The sequence below is a fragment of the Bombina bombina genome, chromosome 7 (genome assembly GCF_027579735.1).
Source record: "Bombina bombina isolate aBomBom1 chromosome 7, aBomBom1.pri, whole genome shotgun sequence".
Taxonomy (NCBI): Eukaryota; Metazoa; Chordata; class Amphibia; order Anura; family Bombinatoridae; genus Bombina; species Bombina bombina.
This window is the reverse complement of record NC_069505.1, coordinates 410,517,786-410,538,823: the sequence shown is the minus strand read 5'-3', so window position 1 is coordinate 410,538,823 and position 21,038 is coordinate 410,517,786. Positions and strand designations below refer to the sequence as shown.

General features: G+C 41.6%; 1 protein-coding gene across 2 annotated transcripts in view; it reads right to left on the bottom strand.

Annotated features, from left to right (window-relative positions):
- ATRIP (ATR interacting protein) overlaps nucleotides 1–21,038 on the bottom strand; it is a 236,748-nt gene that overhangs the window by 16,795 nt on the left and 198,915 nt on the right. For both annotated transcript variants that reach the window (XM_053721193.1, XM_053721194.1), the window contains exon 13: nucleotides 19,646–19,898. In XM_053721193.1, the coding sequence (XP_053577168.1) occupies nucleotides 19,646–19,898 (253 nt within the window). The remainder of the gene's footprint in view (nucleotides 1–19,645; nucleotides 19,899–21,038) is intronic.

The following is a 21,038-nucleotide window of genomic DNA, read 5'->3' as shown; positions in this document are numbered from 1 at the left end:
CCTACAAATACACCCCTCACCACACCCACAAATCAGTTTAACGAATAGCCAAGAAGTGGGGTGATAAGAAAAAAGTGCGAAAGCATATAAAATAAGGAATTGGAATAATTGTGCTTTATACAAAAAAATCATAACCACCACAAAAAAGGGCGGGCCTCATGGACTCTTGCTAATATGAAAGAAATGAATTTATCAGGTAAGTTCTTACATAAATTATGTTTTCTTTCATGTAATTAGCAAGAGTCCATGAGCTAGTGACGTATGGGATAATGACTACCCAAGATGTGGATCTTTCCACGCAAGAGTCACTAGAGAGGGAGGGATAAAATAAAGACAGCCAATTCCTGCTGAAAATAATCCACACCCAAAATAAAGTTTAATGAAAAAAATAAACAGAAGATTCAAACTGAAACCGCTGCCTGAAGTACTTTTCTACCAAAAACTGCTTCAGAAGAAGAAAATACATCAAAATGGTAGAATTTAGTAAAAGTATGCAAAGAGGACCAAGTTGCTGCTTTGCAAATCTGATCAACCGAAGCTTCATTCCTAAACGCCCAGGAAGTAGAAACTGACCTAGTAGAATGAGCTGTAATCCTTTGAGGCGGAGTTTTACCCGACTCGACATAGGCATGATGAATTAAAGATTTCAACCAAGATGCCAAAGAAATGGCAGAAGCTTTCTGGCCTTTTCTAGAACCGTAAAAGATAACAAATAATTTGTTACCCTGGAAAGAAATGGAAAGTAGAGTTGATTTAGAAGACATATCAGCATTCCAAGTTTTAAGCCATAAAGCTCTTCTAGCTAAAATAGCTAGAGACATAAACCTGACATCAACTCTGATAATATCAAAAATGGCATCACAGATACAATTATTAGCATGTTGAAGAAGAATAATAATATTATGAGAATCATGATCTGTTACTTGTTGCGCTAAAGTTTCCAACCAAAAAGTTGAAGCTGCAGCAACATCAGCCAATGATATAGCAGGTCTAAGAAGATTACCTGAACACAGATAAGCTTTTCTTAGAAAGGATTCAATTTTCCTATCTAAAGGATCCTTAAACGAAGTACCATCTGACGTAGGAATAGTAGTACGTTTAGCAAGGGTAGAAATAGCCCCATCAACTTTAGGGATTTTGTCCCAAAATTCTAATCTATCAGACGGCACAGGATATAATTGCTTAAAACGTTTAGAAGGGGTAAATGAATTACCCAAATTATTCCATTCTCTGGAAATTACTTCAGAAATAGCACCAGGAACAGGAAAAACTTCTGGAATAACCACAGGAGATTTAAAGACCTTATCTAAACGTTTAGATTTAGTATCAAGAGGACCAGAATCCTCAATTTCTAATGCAATTAGGACTTCTTTAAGTAAAGAAGAATAAATTCCATTTTAAATAAATATGAAGATTTATCAGCATCAACCTCTGAGACAGAATCCTCTGAACCAGAAGAGTCATTAGAATCAGAATGATGATGTTCATTTAAAAATTAATCTGTATAAAGAGAAGTTTTAAAAGATTTTTTATGTTTACTAGAAGGAGGAATAACAGACATAGCCTTCTTGATGGATTCAGAAACAAAATCTCTTATATTATCAGGAACATTCTGAACATTAGATGTTGATGGAACTGCAACAGGTAATGGTACATTACTAAAGGAAATATTATCTGCATTAACAAGTTTGTCATGACAATTAATACAAACAACAGCTGGAGGAACAGCTACCAAAAGTTTACAGCAGATACACTTAGCTTTGGTAGTTCCAGCACCAGACAGCGATTTTCCTGAAGTATCTTCTGACTCAGATGCAACGTGAGACATCTTGCAATATGTAAGAGAAAAAACAACATATAAAGCAAAATTGATCAAATTCCTTAAATGACAGTTTCAGGAATGGGAAAAAATGCCAAAGAACAAGCTTCTAGCAACCAGAAGCAAAGAAAAATGAGACTTAAATAATGTGGAGACAAAAGCGACGCCCATATTTTTTTAGCGCCAAATAAGACGCCCACATTATTTGGCGCCTAAATGCTTTTGGCGCCAAAAATGATGCCACGTCCGGAACGCCGACATTTTTGGCGCAAAAGAACGTCAAAAAATGACGCAACTTCCGGCGACACGTATGACGCCGGAAACAGAAAAGATTTTTTGCGCCAAAAAAGGCAGCGCCAAGAATGACGCAATAAAATGAAGCATTTTCAGCCCCCGCGAGCCTAACAGCCCACAGGAAAAAAGTCCAATTTTTAAGGTAAGAAAAATAATTGATTCAAGTGCATTATCCCAAATATGAAACTGACTGTCTGAAAATAAGGAATGTTGAACATCCTGAGTCAAGGCAAATAAATGTTTGAATACATATATTTAGAACTTTATTAAAAAAGTGCCCAACCATAGCTTAGAGTGTCACAGAAAATAAGACTTACTTACCCCAGGACACTCATCTACATGTTTGTAGAAAGCCAAACCATTACTGAAACGAAAATCAGCAGAGGTAATGGTATATATATATATATATATATATATATATATATATATATAAGAGTATATCGTCGATCTGAAAAGGGAGGTAAGAGATGAATCTCTACGACCGATAACAGAGAACCTATGAAATAGATCCCGTAGAAGGAGATCACTGCATTCAAATAGGCAATACTCTCCTCACATCCCTCTGACATTCACTGCACGCTGAGAGGAAAACCGGGCTCCAACCTGCTGCGGAGCGCATATCAACGTAGAATCTAGCACAAACTTACTTCACCACCTCCATAGGAGGCAAAGTTTGTAAAACTGATTTGTGGGTGTGGTGAGGGGTGTATTTGTAGGCATTTTGAGGTTTGGGAAACTTTGCCCCTCCTGGTAGGAATGTGTATCCCATACGTCACTAGCTCATGGACTCTTGCTAATTACATGAAAGAAATGTTCCTTTCCCCCCAGTAACAGTGGAAATAATAGAATCCAATTGGGAACCAAATAATTTATTACCTTGGAAAGAAAGAGCAAGCAAAGTTGATTTGGAAGACATATCTGCATTCCAAGTTTTAAGCCATAAAGATCTTCTAGCTAAAATAGCTAAAGACATATACCTGACATCAACTCTAATGATATCAAAGATGGCATCACAAATAAAGTTATTAGCATGTTGAAGAAGTTTAACAATGCTATGAGTATTATGGTCTGATACTTGTTGTGCTAAAGCCTCCAACCAAAAAGTGGAAGCGGCGGCAACATCAGCCAAAGAAATAGCAGGTCTAAGAAGATTACCTGAACATAAATAAGCTTTCCTCAGAAAGGATTCAATCTTCCTATCTAAAGGATCCTTAAAGGAAGTACTATCTGCCGTAGGAATAGTAGTACGTTTAGCAAGAGTAGAGATAGCCCCATCAACTTTAGGGATTTTGTCCCAAAACTCTAATCTATCAGATGGCACAGGATACAATTTCTTAAACCTTTGAGAAGGAGTAAATGAAGTACCCAAATTATTCCATTCCCTAGAAATTACTTCAGAAATAGCATCAGGGACAGGAAAAACTTCTGGAATAACCATAGGAGGTTTAAAAAACGAATTTAAACGCTTAGTAGATTTAGAATCAAGAGGACTAGAATCCTCCATTTCTAAAGCGATCAAAACTTCTTTAAGTAAAGAGCGAATAAATTCCATCTTAAATAAATATGAAGATTTATCAGTCTCAATATCTGAGACAGAATCCTCTGAACCAGAAAAATCCTCATCAGAAACAGACAAATCAGAATTATGACGGTCATTTAAAATTTCATCTGAAAAATGAGAAGTTTTAGAAGACCTTTTACGTTTATTGGAAGGAGGAATAACAGACATAGCCTTCCTAATAGATTTAGAAACAAATTCTCTTATATTAACAGGAACATCCTGAGTATTAGATGTTGAGGGAACAGCAACAGGTAATGGTATATTACTAATGGAAATACTATCTGCATTAGAAAGTTTATCATGACATTCATCACAAACTACAGCCGGAGGAACAGTTACCAAAAGTTTACAGCAAATACACTTAACTTTGGTAGAACCAGCATCAGGCAGCGTTTTTCCAGAAGTAGATTCTGATCCAGGGTCAATCTGAGACATCTTGCAATATGTAATAGAAAAAAACAACATATAAAGCAAAATTATAAAATTCCTTAAATGACAGTTTCAGGAATGGGAAAAATGCCAATGAACAAGCCTCTAGCAACCAGAAGCATTGAAAAAATGCGACTGAAATAATGTGTAAAAAAAGGTGGAGACAAAAATGACGCCCACATTTTTTAGCGCCAAAAAAGACGCCCACACGGAACGCCGACATTTTTGGTGCAAAACGTCAAAAAAATGACAATCACGAACAACTTCCGGCGTCAAGAATGACGCCGGAAATGACAACAGAATTTTTTTGCACCAAAAAAATCCGCGCCAAGAATGACGCAATAAATTGAAGCATTTTCAGCCCCCGCAAGCCTAACAGCCCACAGGGAAAAAAGTCAATTTGAAAACAATTTTTAAGGTAAGAAAAAAATTGAATATTCATATGCATTAACCCAAATATGAAACTGACTGTCTGAAATAAGGAATATTGATCATCCTGAATCAAGGCAAATATAAGTTTAAAGACATATATTTAGAACTTTACATATAAAGTGCCCAACCATAGCTTAGAGTGTCACAAAAAATAAGACTTACTTACCCCAGGACACTCATCTACATATAGTAGATAGCCAAACCAGTACTGAAACGAGAATCAGTAGAGGTCATGGTATATAAGAGTATATTGTCGATCTGAAAAGGGAGGTAAGAGATGAATCTCTACGACCGATAACAGAGAACCTATGAAATAGATCCCGTAGAAGGAGACCATTGAATTCAAATAGGCAATACTCTCTTCACATCCCTCTGACATTCACTGCACTCTGAGAGGAAAACCGGGCTCCAGCCTGCTGCGAAGCGCATATCAACGAAGAATCTAGCACAAACTTACTTCACCACCTCCACGGGAGGCAAAGTTTGTAAAACTGAATTGTGGGTGTGGTGAGGGGTGTATTTATAGGCATTTTGAGGTTTGGGAAACTTTGCCCCTCCTGGTAGGAATGTATATCCCATACGTCACTAGCTCATGGACTCTTGCTAATTACATGAAAGAAACAACAATACCACCTTCCCACCGCCTGCAAATAAGTTGCTGTCACAGAATTTCCCTCCTTTTAATGTAGAAGTTCGTTCTCAGATTAATTAAAGTGCTCCACTTTTCTGCGATCTATATTATTAACCCAGATAAAAAAAAGTTAGAACTTACCTTTGTATTCTGCCCAACAGCAGGGCAGCTTAGCAGGTTTAGGAGGTCCTCTCCCTCCCATAGCCCTGTGGAGAAAGATAGAGCCTGAGTAATCTTACTTAAGCCATCAGAGTTAGGGCAGCATCAATGTATGGGAGGCGCAGTGAGAATTATGTCCCACAAGTTCCCATTGCTCTAAAGCCACCAAAAGCTCTACTGAAGAGACTGATATGGACTACGGCTACACCCTAGTACAAAGCAGCACAATCTTGTACTACTTTAAAAATAATAAACTCTTGATAGAAGAATCTAATCTAACACCTCACTTTACCTCTTCCTATCACTAACGTAGGCAAAGAGAATGACTGGGGTGGGAGGGAAGGGAGGAGCTATTTAACAGCTCTGCTGTGGTGCTCTTTGCCTCCTCCTGCTGACCAGGAGGTGAATATCCCATTAGTAATTAAGATGATCAGTGGACTCATCGTGTCTTAAAAAAGAAAAAACAGAATTTATGTTTACCTGATAAATTTCTTTCTCCTACAGTGTATCCGGTCCACGGCTTCATCCTTACTTGTGGGATATTCTCATTCCCTACAGGAAATGGCAAAGAGAGCACACAGCAAAGCTGTCCATATAGCCCCCCCTCTGGCTCCGCCCCCCAGTCATTCGACCGACAGTTAGGAGAAAAAGGAGAAACCATAAGGTGCCGTGGTGACTGTAGTGTACAAAAAACAAAAATTTTAAACCTGACTAAAAGCCAGGGCGGGCCGTGGACCGGACACACCGTAGGAGAAAGAAATTTATCAGGTAAACCTAAATTCTGTTTTCTCCTACATTGGTGTGTCCGGTCCACGGCTTCATCCTTACTTGTGGGAACCAATACCAAAGCTTTAGGACACGGATGAAGGGAGGGAACAAGTCGGGTAACCTAAACGGAAGGCACCACTGCTTGCAAAACCTTTCTCCCAAAAATAGCCTCCGAAGAAGCATAAGTATCGAATTTGTAAAATTTGGCAAATGTATGCAGAGAAGACCAAGTCGCTGCCTTACAGATCTGTTCAACAGAAGCCTCATTTTTGAAGGCCCATGTGGAAGCCACAGCTCTAGTAGAGTGAGCTGTAATTCGTTCAGGAGGCTGCCGTCCGGCAGTCTCATAAGCTAATCGGATGATGCTTTTTAGGCAAAAGGAAAGAGAGGTAGCAGTAGCTTTCTGACCTCTCCTCTTACCAGAATAGACGACAAACAAGGATGATGTCTGTCTGAAATCCTTTGTTGCTTCTAAATAGAATTTTAAAGCACGAACCACATCTAGGTTATGCAACAAACGTTCCTTCTTCGAAACTGGATTCGGACACAGAGAAGGAACAACTATTTCCTGGTTAATATTCCTGTTGGAAACCACCTTTGGAAGAAAACCAGGCTTGGTACGTAAAACTACCTTATCTGTATGGAATACCAGATAGGGTAAAGTGCACTGCAAAGCAGACAATTCAGAAACTCTTCTAGCAGAAGAAATAGCAACCAAAAACAGAACTTTCCAAGATAGTAACTTAATATCTATGGAATGTAAGGGTTCAAACGGAACCCCTTGAAGAACTGAAAGAACTAAGTTTAGACTCCATGGAGGAGTCATAGGTCTGTAGACAGGCTTGATTCTGACTAACGCCTGTACAAACGCTTGTACATCTGGCACGGCTGCCAGACGTTTGTGAATCAAGACAGAGCAGAGCAGATATCTGTCCTTTTAGAGAACTAGCTGACAGACCTTTCTCCAAACCCTCTTGGAGAAAGGAAAGTATCCTTGGAATCCTAATTTTACTCCATGAGTAACCCTTGGATTCGCACCAACAGATATATTTTTGCCATATCTTATGGTAAATTTTCCTGGTCACAGGTTTTCTGACCTGAACCAGAGTATCTATAACAGATTCCGAAAACCCACGCTTAGATAGAATCAAGCATTCAATTTCCAAGCAGTCAGTTGCAGAGAAACTAGATTTGGATGTTCGAATCGACCTTGTACTAGAAGGTCCTGTCTCAACGGTATCTTCCATGGTGGAGCCGATGACATATTCACCAGGTCTGTATACCAAGTCCTGAGTGGCCACGCAGGAGCTATTAGAATCACCGAAGCCTTCTCCTGTTTGATCCTGGCTACTAGCCTGGTAAGGAGCGGAAACGGTGGAAACACATAAGCTAGATTGATCGACCAAGGCGCCACTAATGCATCCACTAGTGTCGCCTTGGGATCCCTGGATCTGGACCCGTAGCGTGGAACCTTGGAGTTCTGACGAGATGCCATCAGATCCAGATCTGGAATGCCCCATAGTTGAGTTAACTGGGCAAAGACCTCCGGGTGAAGTTCCCACTCCCCCGGATGGAAAGTCTGACGACTCAAATAATCCGCCTCCCAGTTGTCTACTCCTAGGATGTGAATTGCAGATAGATGGCAGGAGTGATCCTCCGCCCATTTGATGATCTTGGATACCTCTCTCATCGCCAGGGAACTCTTTGTCCCTCCCTGATGATTGATGTACGCTACAGTCGTCATGTTGTCCGACTGAAATCTTATGAATTTGGCCTTCGCTAGTTGAGGCCAAGCCAGGAGCGCATTGAATATCGCTCTCAGTTCCATAATGTTTATCGGGAGGAGAGACTCTTCCCGGGACCATAGACCCTGAGCTTTCAGGGAGTCCCAGACCGCGCCCCAGCCTAAGAGACTGGCGTCGGTCGTGACAATGATCCACTCTGGCCTGCGGAAACTCATTCCCTGAGACAGGTGATCCTGAGACAACCACCAGAGGAGTGATTCTCTGGTCTTCTGGTCCATTTGAATCTGGGGAGACAAGTCTGCATAATCCCCATTCCACTGTTTGAGCATGCACAGTTGCAATGGTCTTAAATGAATTTGAGCAAAAGGAACCACGTCCATTGCCGCAACCATTAGTCCTATTACCTCCATGCACTGAGCTATGGAGGGCTGAGGAATAGATTGAAGAACTCGACAAGCGTTCAGAAGCTTTAACTTCCTGACCTCTGTCAGAAAAATCTTCATTTCTACAGAGTCTATTATTGTTCCCAGAAAGGGAACCCTTGTGGACGGGGACAGAGAACTTTTTTCTATGTTCACCTTCCACCCGTGAGATCTGAGAAAGGCTAAAACAATGTCTGTATAAGCCCTTGCTTTGGGAAGGGACGACGCTTGTATTAGAATGTCGTCTAGGTAAGGTGCTACTGCAATGCCCCTCGGCCTTAGCACTTTTGTGAAAATTCTGGGAGCAGTGGCTAAACCAAACGGAAGAGCCACGAACTGGAAATGTTTGTCCAGAAAGGTGAACCTCAGGAACTGATGGTGATCTTTGTGGATAGGAATATGCAGGTACGCATCCTTTAAGTCCACGGTAGTCATGTATTGACCCTCCTGGATCGTTGGTAAAATTGTCCGAATGGTTTCCATTTTGAATGTTGGAACTCTGAGGAATTTGTTTAGAATTTTTAAGTCCAGAATTGGCCTGAAAGTTCCTTCTTTTTTGGGAACTACAAACAGGTGTGAGTAAAAACCCAGTCCTTGTAACGCTGTTGGAACTGGGTGTATCACTCCCATCTTTAATAGGTCTTCTACAAAACGTAAGAATGCCTGTCTCTTTATCTGGTCTAAAGATAAGCGAGACATGTGGAACCTTCCCCATGGAGGAAGCTCCTTGAACTCTAGAAGATACCCCTGAGAAACAATTTCTAGTGCCCAGGGGTCCGGAACATCTCTTGCCCAAGCCTAAGCAAAGAGAGAAAGTCTGCCCCCTACTAGATCCGGTCCCGGATCGGGGGCTACCCCTTCATGCTGTCTTTGTAGCAGCAGCAGGCTTTTTTGCCTGTTTTCCATGCTGGTTTAGGCTGGGAAGTGTTACCCTCTTGTCTAGAGGCTGCAGAGTTAGAAGCCGGTCCCGTTCCTGAAATTGCGAAAGGAACGAAAATTAGACTTATTTTTTGCTTTGAAAGGCCTATCCTGTGGAAGGGCATGGCCCTTTCCCCCAGTGATGTCTGAAATAATCTCCTTCAATTCTGGCCCGAAAAGGGTCTTACCTTTGAAAGGAATATTAAGCAATTTTGTTTTGGACGACACATCCGCCGACCAAGATTTTAGCCAAAGCGCCCTGCGTGCCACTATTGCAAAACCTGAATTTTTCGACGCTAATTTAGCCAATTGAAAAGCGGCATCCAAAATAAAGGAATTAGCCAACTTTAGTGCGTGAATTCTGTCCATGACCTCATCATATGGAGTCTCCTTTTGGAGCGAATTTTCTAGTTCATCGAACCAAAAAGACGCCGCCGTGGTGACAGGAATAATGCACGAAATTGGTTGAAGAAGGAAACCTTGCTGAACAAAAATTTTCTTAAGCAATCCTTCCAATTTTTTATCCATAGGATCTTTAAAAGCGCAACTATCCTCTATAGGAATAGTTGTGCGCTTATCTAATGTTGAAACTGCCCCCTCTACCTTAGGGACCGTCTGCCATGCATCCCTTCTGGGGTCGACAATGGGGAAACATTTTCTTAAATATAGGAGGGGGAACAAAAGGTACACCTGGCTTCTCCCACTCCTTAGTCACTATGTCCGCCACCCTCTTGGGTATCGGAAACGCATCAGCGTGCACTGGGACCTCTAAGAATTTGTCCATTTTGCATAACTTCTCTGGAATCACCAAAGTATCACAATCATCAAGTGTAGCTAGCACCTCCTTAAGCAGAGCGCGGAGATGTTCTAGCTTAAATTTAAATGCCACGATATCAGGTTCTGCCTGCTGAGAAATTTTTCCTGAGTCAGAAATTTCTCCCTTGGACAGACCCTCCCTCACTGCCAACTCAGATTGATGTGAGGGCATAACAGATAAATTATCCTCTGCGCCTTCTTGCTCATCCTCTGTATGTAAAACTGAGCAATCACGCTTTCTAGGAAATGCTGGCAGTTTGGATAAAAGAGCTGCTAGAGAATTATCCATTACTGCTGTTAATTGCTGCATAGTAACAAGCATTGGTGCGCTAGAAGTACTAGGTAGCGCCTGCGCGGGCAAAGCTGGTATTGACACAGAAGGAGAGGATGATGAACTATCCCCACTACCTTCATTTAAAGAATCATCTTGGGCAACATTTGTGACAGAACTGTCCTTAATCTGTTTGGACGCCATGGCACAATTCGCACATACATTTAATGGGGGAACCACCTTGGCCTCCATACACACAGAACATAGGCTATCTGAAGGCACAGACATGTTAAACAGGCTTAGGCAGACTTTAAATGCAATAAAAAACAATTTTAAACAAAACCGTTACTGTCTCTTTAAATAATAAAAAGAGCACACTTTATTTCTGAATGATAGAAAAACATCAAAGAAATATCCGATCTTTATGAAATTTATACCCCAGTGTCTTAATGCTTTGAAAGTATTGCACACCAATTTTCAAGCCACTTAACCCCTAAATATCCAAACCGGAGCTAAAATAACATATACCGGTTTAAACACACTACAGTCCCTGCCACAGTCTTTTCTGCGCCGTTTACCTTCCTTAGGGGTTATTCACAACAGTAATAAGCCTCTCTGAAGTCCTTTTCTAAGCCTCTGGACCTTCCACGTGAAGCTGCATGAACTGCCTAGTGAAAAGTAACTGCGCAACTGAGGCGCGAAAATGAGGCCTCCTCCCTCTGCATTCCAGAGTGAAGGGGCCTTTCTGACAAGATTAGGCGTCTAAACGGCTGCCAGGCGCAAATTAAGTTCCCCAAAAGTGTTTCAAAGTTTGCAAAACACTCCGAATGTCACATAAATATGATAAAAACCAAACGACTTAGCCCACAATAGTGTCAACCAGCATAGAGCCCAAGTTATAAGCCTTAATTCTGTTACTGAGTCTAAGAAAATGGCTTACCTATCCCAGAAGGGAAAACTGACAGTCTTCTAGCATTACTAGGTCTTGTTAGAAAAGTGACTGATCATACCTGAAGCAGATAAGCCTGCAAACTGTTCCCCCCAACTGAAGTTCTCTGGTTTCAACAGTCCTGCGTGGGAACAGCAATGGATTTTAGTTACTGGTGCTAAAATCATACTCCTCTTTTAACAGAAATCTTCATCACTTTCTGTTGTAGAGAAAATAGTACAAACCGGCACTATTTTAAAATAACAAACTCTTGATAGAAGAAATAAAACTACAACTAACACCACATACTCTTTACCATCCCCGTGGAGATGCTACTTGTACAGAGCGGCAAAGAGAATGACTGGGGGGCGGAGCCAGAGGGGGGGCTATATGGACAGCTTTGCTGTGTGCTCTCTTTGCCATTTCCTGTAGGGAATGAGAATATCCCACAAGTAAGGATGAAGCCGTGGACCGGACACACCAATGTAGGAGAAATTGGGTTTAGTGTCCCTTTAAAGGGACGGTCTATACCTTTGTCATCTTAAAGTCTTACCTTAGATTAAGCTGCAAATAGCGCCCTGCACCCTTTTGTATATCGTGCAGCAGGAACAGTTAAAAAAAGTTATTTCAAAGTGACCAGAAACATTAATTATAAAGCAACTTTTTTACTGTTCCTGCTGCATGATATAGAAAGGGGTGCAGGACGCTATTTGCAGCTTAATCTAAGGTAAAACTTTAAGATGACAAAGGTGTAGACTTTTGCTTTAAAGGGACAGTATACACCAATTTTCATATAACTGCATGTAATAGACACTACTATAAAGAATAAGATGCAAAGATACTGATATAAAAAATCCAGTATAAAACAGTTTAAAAACTTACTTAGAAGCTCCCAGTTTAGCAGCGTTGACAGGGTTAAAATGGTATAGAAAGCAAAATGAGCAAACACTCCCCCCTCTCCTGCATATGAAAAGACCATTTACACAAACAGGAGCAAGCTGGAGTAGGTAGACAACAGTCTACATCTAAAACTTTGGGATTTGGTTAGGAGTCTGAAAATCAGCACAATGTTATTTAAAAAAACATAATTTATGCTTACCTGATAAATTCCTTTCTTCTGTTGTGTGATCAGTCCACGGGTCATCATTACTTCTGGGATATAACTCCTCCCCAACAGGAAATGCAAGAGGATTCACCCAGCAGAGCTGCATATAGCTCCTCCCCTCTACGTCACTCCCAGTCATTCGACCAAGAATCAACGAGAAAGGAGAAACCAAGGGTGAAGTGGTGACTGGAGTATAATTTAAAAGATATTTACCTGCCTTAAAACAGGGCGGGCCGTGGACTGATCACACAACAGAAGAAAGGAATTTATCAGGTAAGCATAAATTATGTTTTCTTCTGTTATGTGTGATCAGTCCACGGGTCATCATTACTTCTGGGATACCAATACCAAAGCAAAAGTACACGGATGACGGGAGGGATAGGCAGGCTCATTATACAGAAGGAACCACTGCCTGAAGAACCTTTCTCCCAAAAATAGCCTCCGAAGAAGCAAAAGTGTCAAATTTGTAAAATTTGGAAAAAGTATGAAGCGAAGACCAAGTTGCAGCCTTGCAAATCTGTTCAACAGAGGCCTCATTCTTAAAGGCCCAAGTGGAAGCCACAGCTCTAGTAGAATGAGCTGTAATTCTTTCAGGAGGCTGCTGTCCAGCAGTCTCATAGGCTAAACGAATTATGCTACGAAGCCAGAAGGAGAGAGAGGTAGCCGAAGCCTTATGACCTCTCCTCTGACCAGAGTACACGACAAACAGGGAAGACGTTTGTCGAAAATCCTTAGTTGCCTGCAAGTAGAACTTGAGGGCACGAACTACATCCAGATTGTGTAGAAGACGTTCCTTCTTTGAAGAAGGATTTGGACACAAGGATGGAACAACAATCTCTTGATTGATATTCCTGTTAGTGACTACCTTAGGTAAGAACCCAGGTTTAGTACGCAGAACTACCTTGTCTGAGTGAAAAATCAGATAAGGAGAATCACAATGTAAGGCTGATAACTCAGAGACTCTTCGAGCCGAGGAAATAGCCATTAAAAACAGAACTTTCCAAGATAACAATTTTATATCAATGGAATGAAGGGGTTCAAACGGAACACCCTGTAAAACGTTAAGAACTAAGTTTAAACTCCATGGCGGAGCAACAGCTTTAAACACAGGCTTGATCCTAGCTAAAGCCTGACAAAAGGCCTGGACGTCTGGATTTTCTGACAGACGCCTGTGTAACAAGATGGACAGAGCTGAGATCTGTCCCTTTAATGAGCTAGCCGATAAACCCTTTTCTAAACCTTCTTGTAGAAAGGACAATATCCTAGTAATCCTAACCTTACTCCAGGAGTAACCTTTGGATTCGCACCAGTATAGGTATTTACGCCATATCTTATGGTAAATCCTTCTGGTAACAGGCTTCCTAGCCTGTATCAGGGTATCAATAACCGACTCAGAAAAACCACGTTTTGATAAAATCAAGCGTTCAATTTCCAAGCAGTCAGCTTCAGAGAAGTTAGATTTTGATATTTGAATGGACCCTGTATCAGAAGGTCCTGTCTTAGAGGTAGAGACCAAGGCGGACAGGATGACATGTCCACTAGATCTGCATACCAAGTCCTGCGTGGCCATGCAGGCGCTATTAGAATCACTGATGCTCTCTCCTGTTTGATTTTGGCAATCAATCGAGGAAGCAGTGGGAAGGGTGGAAACACATAAGCCATCCCGAAGTTCCAAGGTGCTGTCAAAGCATCTATCAGAACCGCTCCCGGATCCCTGGATCTGGACCCGTAGTGAGGAAGTTTGGCGTTCTGGCGAGACGCCATGAGATCTATCTCTGGTTTGCCCCAACGTCGAAGTATTTGGGCAAAGACCTCCGGATGAAGTTCCCACTCCCCCGGATGAAAAGTCTGGCGACTCAAGAAATCCGCCTCCCAGTTCTCCACTCCCGGGATGTGGATTGCTGACAGGTGGCAAGAGTGAGACTCTGCCCAGCGAATTATCTTTGATACTTCCATCATTGCTAGGGAGCTTCTTGTCCCTCCTTGATGGTTGATGTAAGCTACAGTCGTGATGTTGTCCGACTGAAACCTGATGAACCCCCGAGTTTTTAACTGGGGCCAAGCCAGAAGGGCATGGAGAACTGCTCTCAATTCCAGAATGTTTATTGGCAGGAGACTTTCCTCCTGATTCCATTGTCCCTGAGCCTTCAGAGAATTCCAGACAGCGCCCCAACCTAGTAGGCTGGCGTCTGTTGTTACAATTGTCCAGTCCGGCCTGCTGAATGGCATCCCCCTGGACAGATGTGGCCGAGAAAGCCACCATAGAAGAGAGTTTCTGGTCTCTTGATCCAGATTCAGAGTAGGGGACAAGTCTGAGTAATCCCCATTCCACTGACTCAGCATGCACAATTGCAGCGGTCTGAGATGTAGACGTGCAAAGGGAACTATGTCCATTGCTGCTACCATTAAGCCGATCACCTCCATGCATTGAGCTACTGACGGGAGTTGAATGGAATGAAGGACACGGCATGCATTTAGAAGCTTTGTTAATCTGTCTTCTGTCAGATAAATCTTCATTTCTACAGAATCTATAAGAGTCCCCAAGAATGGAACTCTTGTGAGAGGAAAAAGAGAACTCTTCTTTTCGTTCACTTTCCATCCATGCGACCTTAGAAATGCCAGAACTAACTCTGTATGAGACTTGGCAGTTTGAAAGCTTGAAGCTTGTATCAGAATGTCGTCTAGGTACGGAGCTACCGAAATTCCTCGCGGTCTTAGTACCGCCAGAAGGGCACCCAGAACCTTTGTGAAGATTCTTGGAGCCGTAGCCAATCCGAATGGAAGAGCTACAAACTGGTAATGCCTGTCTAAGAAGGCAAACCTTAGATACCGGTAATGATCTTTGTGAATCGGTATGTGAAGGTAAGCATCCTTTAAATCCACTGTGGTCATGTACTGACCCTTTTGGATCATGGGTAAGATTGTCCGAATAGTTTCCATTTTGAACGATGGAACTCTTAAGAATTTGTTTAGGATCTTTAAATCCAAGATTGGCCTGAAAGTTCCCTCTTTTTTGGGAACCACAAACAGGTTTGAGTAAAACCCTAGTCCTTGTTCCGACCGCGGAACCGGATGGATCACTCCCATTAATAACAGATCTTGTACACAGCGTAGAAACGCTTCTTTCTTTATCTGGTTTGTTGACAACCTTGACAGATGAAATCTCCCTCTTGGGGGAGAGAATTTGAAGTCTAGAAGGTATCCCTGAGATATGATCTCTAGCGCCCAGGGATCCTGAACATCTCTTGCCCAAGCCTGGGCGAAGAGAGAGAGTCTGCCCCCCACTAGATCCGGTCCCGGATCGGGGGCCCTCGGTTCATGCTGTCTTTGGGGCAGCAGCAGGTTTCCTGGTCTGCTTGCCCTTGTTCCAGGACTGGTTAGGTTTCCAGCCTTGTCTGTAACGAGCAACAGCTCCTTCCTGTTTTGGTGCAGTGGAAGTTGATGCTGCTCCTGTTTTGAAATTCCGAAAGGGACGAAAATTAGACTGTCTAGCCTTAGCTTTGGCTTTGTCTTGAGGCAGGGCGTGGCCCTTACCTCCTGTAATGTCAGCGATAATTTCTTTCAAACCGGGCCCAAATAAAGTCTGCCCCTTGAAAGGTATATTAAGTAATTTGGACTTAGAAGTTACATCAGCTGACCAGGATTTTAGCCACAGCGCCCTACGTGCCTGAATGGCGAATCCTGAGTTCTTAGCCGTAAGTTTGGTTAAATGAACTACGGCCTCCGAAATGAATGAATTAGCTAGTTTAAGGACTCTAAGCCTGTCCGTAATGTCGTCCAGCGTAGTTGAACTAAGGTTCTCTTCCAGAGACTCAATCCAAAATGCTGCCGCAGCCGTAATCGGCGCGATGCATGCAAGGGGTTGCAATATAAAACCTTGTTGAACAAACATTTTCTTAAGGTAACCCTCTAATTTTTTATCCATTGGATCTGAAAAAGCACAGCTATCCTCCACCGGGATAGTGGTACGCTTGGCTAAAGTAGAAACTGCTCCCTCCACCTTAGGGACCGTTTGCCATAAGTCCCGTGTGGTGGCGTCTATTGGAAACATCTTTCTAAATATTGGAGGGGGTGAGAACGGCACACCAGGTCTATCCCACTCCTTAGTAACAATTTCAGTTAGTCTCTTAGGTATAGGAAAAACGTCAGTACTCGCCGGTACCGCAAAGTATTTATCCAACCTACACAATTTCTCTGGAATTGCAACAGTGTTACAATCATTAAGAGCCGCTAAAACCTCCCCTAGTAATACACGGAGGTTTTCCAATTTAAATTTAAAATTTGAAATATCTGAATCCAATCTGTTTGGATCAGAACCGTCACCCACAGAATGAAGCTCTCCGTCCTCATGCTCTGCAAGCTGTGACGCAGTATCAGACATGGCCCTAGTATTATCAGCGCACTCTGTTCTCACCCCAGAGTGATCACGCTTGCCTCTTAGTTCTGGTAATTTAGCCAAAACTTCAGTCATAACAGTAGCCATATCTTGTAATGTTATCTGTAATGGTCGCTCAGATGTACTAGGCGCCATAATATCACGCACCTCCCGGGCGGGAGATGCAGGTACTGACACGTGAGGCGAGTTAGTCGGCATAACTCTCCCCTCGTTGTTTGGTGAAATTTGTTCAAATTGTACAGATTGGCTTTTATTTAAAGTAGCATCAATACAGTTAGTACATAAATTTCTATTGGGCTCCACCTTGGCATTGGAACAAATGACACAGGTATCTTCCTCTGAATCAGACATGTTTAACACACTAGCAATAAACTTGCAACTTGGTTACAATCTTATTTAACAAAAACGTACTGTGCCTCAAAGAAGCACTAAACGATTAAATGACAGTTGAAATAATGAACTGAAAGACAGTTATAGCATCAATCCTTAAAAACAACACAACTTTTAGCAAAGGTTTGTTCCCATTAGTAAAGTAACAATAATTAAATTTGAAAATAAAAATTACAGAGCAACGTTTTTAATCACAGTCAATATATAAGTCTCACAGCTCTGCTGAGAGAATCTACCTCCCTCCAAAGAAGTTTGAAGACCCCTGAGTTCTGTTAGAGATGAACCGGATCATGCAGGAAATACAAGAGTAACTGACTGGAAATTTTTGATGCGTAGCAAAGAGCGCCAAAAACGGCCCCTCCCCCTCACACACAGCAGTGAGAGAGAAACGAAACTGTCACAATTAAAACAAGCAACTGCCAAGTGGAAAATAATGCCCAAATATTTGTTCACTCAGTACCTCAGAAAATGCAAACGATTCTACATTCCAGCAAAAACGTTTAACATGATAAATACCTATTAAAAGGTTTAGTGTACTTTTAACAGAGTAATTCCGGTGAAATACCATCCCCAGAATACTGAAGTGTAGAGTATACATACATGTCATTATAACGGTATGGCAGGATTTTCTCATCAATTCCATTCAGAAAATAAAAACTGCTACATACCTCAATGCAGATTCATCTGCCCGCTGTCCCCTGATCTGAAGCTTTTACCTCCCTCAGATGGCCGAGAAACAGCAATATGATCTTAACTACTCCGGTTAAAATCATAGTAAAAAACTCTGGTAGATTCTTCTTCAAACTCTGCCAGAGAGGCAATAACACGCTCCGGTGCTATTGTAAAATAACAAACTTTTGATTGAAGTTATAAAAACTAAATATAATCACCATAGTCCTCTCACACATCCTATCTAGTCGTTGGGTGCAAGAGAATGACTGGGAGTGACGTAGAGGGGAGGAGCTATATGCAGCTCTGCTGGGTGAATCCTCTTGCATTTCCTGTTGGGGAGGAGTTATATCCCAGAAGTAATGATGACCCGTGGACTGATCACACATAACAGAAGAAAACATAATTTATGTAAGAACTTACCTGATAAATTCATTTCTTTCATATTAGCAAGAGTCCATGAGCTAGTGACGTATGGGATATACAATCCTACCAGGAGGGGCAAAGTTTCCCAAACCTCAAAATGCCTATAAATACACCCCTCACCACACCCACAAATCAGTTTAACGAATAGCCAAGAAGTGGGGTGATAAGAAAAAAGTGCGAAAGCATAAAAAATAAGGAATTGGAATAATTGTGCTTTATACAAAAAAATCATAACCACCACAAAAAAGGTTGGGCCTCATGGACTCTTGCTAATATGAAAGAAATGAATTTATCAGGTAAGTTCTTACATAAATTATGTTTTCTTTCATGTAATTAGCAAGAGTCCATGAGCTAGTGACGTATGGGATAATAAATACCCAAGATGTGGAACTTCCACGCAAGAGTCACTAGAGAGGGAGGGATAAAATAAAGACAGCCAATTCCGCTGAAAAATAATCCACACTCCAAAATAAAGTTTTAATCTTATAATGAAAAAAACTGAAATTATAAGCAGAAGAATCAAACTGAAACAGCTGCCTGAAGTACTTTTCTACCAAAAACTGCTTCAGAAGAAGAAAACACATCAAAATGGTAGAATTTAGTAAAAACTTACTTCACCACCTCCATGGGAGGCAAAGTTTGTAAAACTGATTTGTGGGTGTGGTGAGGGGTGTATTTATAGGCATTTTGAGGTTTGGGAAACTTTGCCCCTTCTGGTAGGAATGTATATCCCATACGTCACTAGCTCATGGACTCTTGCTAATTACATGAAAGAAAACAAAAATATACATTGTTACAAAAAGATGGGATGTGTATATATATGTATATATACACACACATATATATATATATATATATATATATATAAAAATAAATATCTCTACTACAAAACATTTATGCAAAGAAAAATCTAGTGTACAATGTCCCTTTAACCCTTTGAAGAGGATACACACAGATGATTTTATTATTTCACTATTGCTTGTACATAACACGTTGGTGTTTTCTTTTTGCACTTTTCACTCTCTTTAAAAAAAACATGATACCCTGCTTCTGTGGCACGGTGCGGTGGCCAATTAAGAATACAACTTTGAGTAGGGGATCGTCCCTAGTGCCCATCCTATCAGGGAGTGTGGTGTGCGGGAGCTTAGGTTGTCAGCTGTAGCTGACAGAATCTCCAGGAAGCCCGCTTAACCCCGCCCAGATCACTCACAGCAACATCCCGAGTATCGGCCGCATCCCTGATTTAAAGACTTGCATCAGGGGAAAAAAGTGCGGCCTATACTCGGAACAATACGGTATTATTTACCTATGTAGGTACACACACACACACATATATATATATTCATGTAAATAAGGGATACATTACATGTAAGATGGATCTTAAATACCGAGTATGCCCTAAAGATTTTTAAAAAGAAGCTAAATTGAAATGGAATAGACAACTTGGTTTAGCAACAGGTGCTGACCTTCATTTTCCTTCAGCACGTGGAACTTCTTGAAGACAGCCCGGACCCCCGGCATGGCTTGGTCGTATTGGTGAAGAACCTCCAGGCAGTGCTCACTGAAGTTTTTGTCTTTCTGGGAGAGGCTGTGGAGCAGCAGGACTGTGTCTCGCAGGAACTGTATGGCTTTGTCATGTGTTGAGGTCAGGGGGAGTTGTGCTGAGCGCCGTACGCACAGCCACTCCTGGTGCAGAGCCAGAACCAACGCCTTCACCCCCTGAGCATAGACAGTAGGGAAGGTAGTTAGAGGAAGAACAGTGATAGAATATAAACCAGGCACATCCCAGAAACTCAACTGTACTCTGTCAGTAAAAGGGCACTAGAGGGGAGTACACTTGTGGTTATTTCTCTAAAACACTTTATAATGGGAGCACAAATATTATCAGGGCAACTGTATTTGAATCTAAACAAAGAGAGGCCCTTGTTGCTAATTAAAAGCTAGTGGGAATATAAACACTTACGAAAACAAAATAATATCCAAATTTATTTTTAAAGGGACATGAAAACCAAACATTTACTTTCACCATTCAGACAGAGCATACAGTTTTAAACTTATTGCTTATTGTTGACTTATCAATGTGTTCAGCTAGCTCCCAGTACTGCATTGCTGCTCCTTCAATAAAAGGATACCAAGAGAATGAAGCAAAATTTATAATAAATATAAATTGGAAAGTTGTTTAAAATTGTATGCTCCGAGTCAAGAAATTGAAAACAAATTAGGTTTTATGTCCCTTTAACTCTGATTGCCAAAGCTAATGTGCTGCTGAGCTTGGGGGCTAAATGCCAGACATGCTCATACGTGTTTAAGATGAACTCACACATATGAAGTTGTCAATTGGGAATTAAACTGCACCCTTGGTTATCAAGATGATACTGCATGGAACAGCAAAACACAGTGCTGTCATTTCCAGTTCCAAAGCACAATAAATGCTTCAGCAAATGTATTACCACCCCTACTAGATAATCCCTGCTGTGTGAGAGAGAAAGAGAGGAGAGAGAGGAGAGAGAAAAGAGAGAGAGCGAAAAGAGAGAGAGCGAAAAGAGAGTGAGCGAAAAGAGAGAGAGAGAAAAGAGAGAGAGGAGAGAAAAGAGAGAAATCCCTGCTGTGAGTGAGAGAGAGAGGAGAGAAGAGAGAGAGAGGAGAGAGAGAGAAGAGAGAGAGAGATAGAGAAAGAGTAATCCCTGCTGTGTGAGAGAGGAGAGAGAGAGAGAGAGAGAGAGAGAGTAATCCCTGCTGTGTGAGAGAGAGTAATCCCTGCTGTGTGAGAGAGAGGAGAGAGGGGGAAAAGAGAAAGAAAGAAAGAAAGAAAGAAAGAAAGAGAGAGAGAGAGAGAGTAGATAAACAAGACAGAACTGG